Source organism: Corvus brachyrhynchos, unplaced genomic scaffold (genome assembly GCF_000691975.1).
Source record: "Corvus brachyrhynchos isolate BGI_N302 unplaced genomic scaffold, ASM69197v1 scaffold597, whole genome shotgun sequence".
In the NCBI taxonomy this organism is placed as follows: domain Eukaryota; kingdom Metazoa; phylum Chordata; class Aves; order Passeriformes; family Corvidae; genus Corvus; species Corvus brachyrhynchos.
The window spans coordinates 424,310-427,475 of NW_008239000.1; the positions used below are offsets into that span (position 1 = coordinate 424,310).

Genomic DNA, 3,166 nt, shown 5'->3' on the forward strand with positions numbered 1-3,166 from the left:
AGCGGCTGAGGCGGGTGCCGCAGGGCAGCCAGGCACAGCTTCCGCTCCAGCCCCTCATGGGCACAGCACGCGGCCGTGCCGGGATGCGCCGGGAAGGGCGAGTCCGCACTGCAGGATTTGACCGATAGGGCCGTGGACTGCGGGAGGGAGAGGACATTATGGCCACCCCGTCCCATCCCAGCTCCGGTTTGGGGTCCATTACCCGTTTTTGGTCAGCCTCACCCCGGCATCGTAGCAGGAGGGGTCAGCCCCGTCGGCACAGCAGGTCTCGGCCAGGGAGACGATTTCCCGGACGAGGTGGCCGATCTCCTCGAAGGTGCCATTGGAATATTTCCGGCTGTTGGCGATGATGGTCCTGGGAGCGAGGACAGGGAGAGCCAGGTGAGCCTTTCTCTTCAATCAAAAATCATGTTACAGCACTGCTCTGCCCAAATGGGGTTTAACACTGCTGGCTGTGGTGCTGCAAGAAATAACAGCATATTCCTTGGAAAACAGCCAGGAAAGAATTGGAACAGCTTCCAGACTGGGGGCTGCCACTTACAGGGGATTATGTGTCAGCTCTGCTAGAATTCCTAATTATTAAAACTTAATCTGTTTTGAGGAATTCAACAAAGAATTAAACTTTTCTCCTGCGAAGAGCAATCAGAGTCGAGGGATTGAATTGCATCTCCCCTTTTGGGTGACTTGAATCCATCTTCCCTTTTCCAAGATCTCTATTTACTGTTTTTTGTTCTTGGCTCAGGTGCCAAGCATCCTGGGAGGGCACCAGCAGCAGGAGGTACCTACAGGGTTCGGAAGTTCTCCTTCCCCAGCATCCTGTACTCCTGGCAGACTTTCTCCCGGACATAAGCTCTCCCTGAAAGTGCAGGAGAAGGAGGAATTGTGAGTAGGGAACAAGGAATGCTCTGCCACCACGGAACACAATGCTTTATTCACTGGAGGTTTGCTCTTCTTTTCACTCCATTACTTCTTTTTCCAAGTAGGATTTGGTGGTCCCTGGGGAGACGTTGGCACAGCCGGTATGCGAGAAGCATCCCTGGTATCCAGGCTGCTGTTCCAGCTCTGCAGCCAGGGAAAGGGGCAGGGAGAAAACCCGCTCTGGAGCTGGGAGAGCTACAGGTAAATCACATGGTAGTTTTTGAGTATGGAATATGTGGGCTTGGTTTTTCTGGCAGGCCTGGGAGCTCTGGGGCTGGGTCCACGGAGCAGCCAGCATGAAGACATTCTCAGCAATGCTCTGATCCCTAGAAAAATGCGATCGATTTGTGTTACAGACTCTGTGGGGCCAGACTTTGGCACCAGCAGGGTAAACACTGATATCGGTGTTTCCTGGGATTACAGTGTGGGGCAGGGTGACCTCCACAAAATCCAGGGGTTTGGGCCAGGCCACTGAGGGTGACATCACTCTGGTGGGAAGGGGGAGTTGCCAAAAAGGGGAAGCCATGGGAGGGGCAGGTCTCTTTCCTGGCAGGAACGTCGGCTGTCGGTCCCAGCTTGTGGCATTTCTGTTCACTTCCAGAAAGCGGTGTGGGAGAGAGGTAAATTTTAGGTGTTTTTTGGCAGGTCGGTGATTCCCTGTGGAGCTGGAAAGGCAGCAAAGGGCGGCAGAGCATCGTTTCCATCAAGGGGGGAGCTTACAGAGGAATGGTGTTTATCGGGGGGGCAGGAAATGCCGTTTTCCTTCAGAAGGAGAAGGAGCCGATCCCTGAAGCTCTGTCCTCTCCCCCTCCCACCTCCTCCAGCATCACCCCCAAGGGGCATCCTGCATACCGAACCATCCTCCCACCCCTCCCTTTCCTCTCTGGTCCTGCCCAGCGGTTTGGCTGCAGGCTGGGGAGAGGGGAGGCCACCGGAAACCACTGGAACTGAGGCCCCAGCCCCGTGCCCCTCATCCCAGGGGCCAGCAAAGCTCCAGGATCACGGCCTTACCTCGGTGTGCCGCCTGCGCGGTGGCCAAGAGGAGCAGCAGGGCCAGAGCTGCCCTCATGTTGGAGCTGGCTCCCCTCCTCCTGCTGGGATGCAGCACCGGGAATCCCATCCCGGTGTTTATATGGGGGCAGTGTCAGCAGCCGGGAGAATGATTAATCCCAGAGGGCAAGCATCCTTGGCCTGCCTCCTGGGGCCTGGGTGCCGGCGCTGCCGAAATCCAACCAGTTTAAATCATTAACTTGGGAAAACAGGGATGGGTGGCCATGAAACCTCAGGATCTGTGAAGGATGCTGGGAGCAACGTGAGTGACAAGAGGAGAAAACACATTCAGTGCACCCTGTGAGTGCAAAGCTCTGTGTACTCGGGACAATATCTGATCCTGAGGAAGGAGCCACACTTTTTTTTGGATGCCAGCACACCAAACCTGCTGGTGCTGCTGGGAAATGCTGGCTGTTATCCCGAGAAGCTCCAGCTGTCCACATCAGGTTTCAGTCCTGCCACTGCTAGGTTGGGGTCTCTGGCCTTGCAACCCGAGCCCACATTTCTGCTGGGAGTGTTGTAGAGCTCTGTGGGGTCTCCCTACACTGCAGCTTTCCCTTTGTCCCTAGAAAAATGAAAGTTCAACATGTTATCATCTGTAGGGTCCAAAGACAAATCTGGGAAGAGGAGAAGGTCCAGCTGAAGTGATCTTCACTGGTCCTGCCTGGGGAATAGAGGAGAGGGAAGCAAATATGGAGGGGATGGAGATCCAACTGCTGCAGTGAGACCCCTGGCCCCCAAATCTGCTCAGCTTCCCCATGCACCGTGCACTTCCCTTGAGAGCAGATGTTCCCTCTCAGAGGGATGAAGACAGAGGTGGTTTTTATGGAAGAACTCAACTTTTTCTCCCAGTGGTCTGCACTGACAGTGAGCTGCAGCTTGGAACCAGATCCTGCCGATGCAGGAGATTAACAATGCCCTGTTCTTGATGTTTTATGTATGAAAGGTGAAAATAAATAATTAGGAACTAATGGAATGGGCTCTGCTCCTGGAAAAACTCTTCTGGATGAACTCTTCCTGTCCTGCTTTCATGTCGTGGCCGGGGTCGCTGGGGCTCAGCGCTCAGGGCCGCTCTCGGTGCCGGTGGGAGCCCCCCGCCCTGCCCGTCCTGGCCGCGGTTCCGCCTCTGCACCGGGGAACCTCCGCCGCTCTCCAAAGCCCGGCTCCACACCGGCCGGAGCCGGGGGCGCACGGCCCG

General features: G+C 55.8%; 1 protein-coding gene and 1 long non-coding RNA gene across 2 annotated transcripts in view; one reads left to right on the forward strand and one right to left on the reverse strand.

The window, feature by feature from the left end:
* GC (GC, vitamin D binding protein) overlaps positions 1-2,053 on the reverse strand; it is a 5,163-nt gene extending 3,110 nt beyond the window's left edge. Inside the window, exons 1-4 of the mRNA XM_008637423.2 lie at positions 1,930-2,053; positions 787-856; positions 223-355; positions 16-137 (exon numbers count right to left, since the gene is read on the reverse strand). Coding sequence (XP_008635645.2) covers positions 16-137; positions 223-355; positions 787-856; positions 1,930-2,038 — 434 coding nt within the window. The 5' untranslated portion in view covers positions 2,039-2,053. The remainder of the gene's footprint in view (positions 1-15; positions 138-222; positions 356-786; positions 857-1,929) is intronic.
* Positions 291-1,923, forward strand: LOC108447842. Its single transcript, XR_001863545.1, has 3 exons — positions 291-381; positions 743-882; positions 984-1,923. It is a non-coding gene; the product is annotated as an uncharacterized LOC108447842 (long non-coding RNA).
* Positions 2,054-3,166: the final 1,113 nt, after the last annotated feature.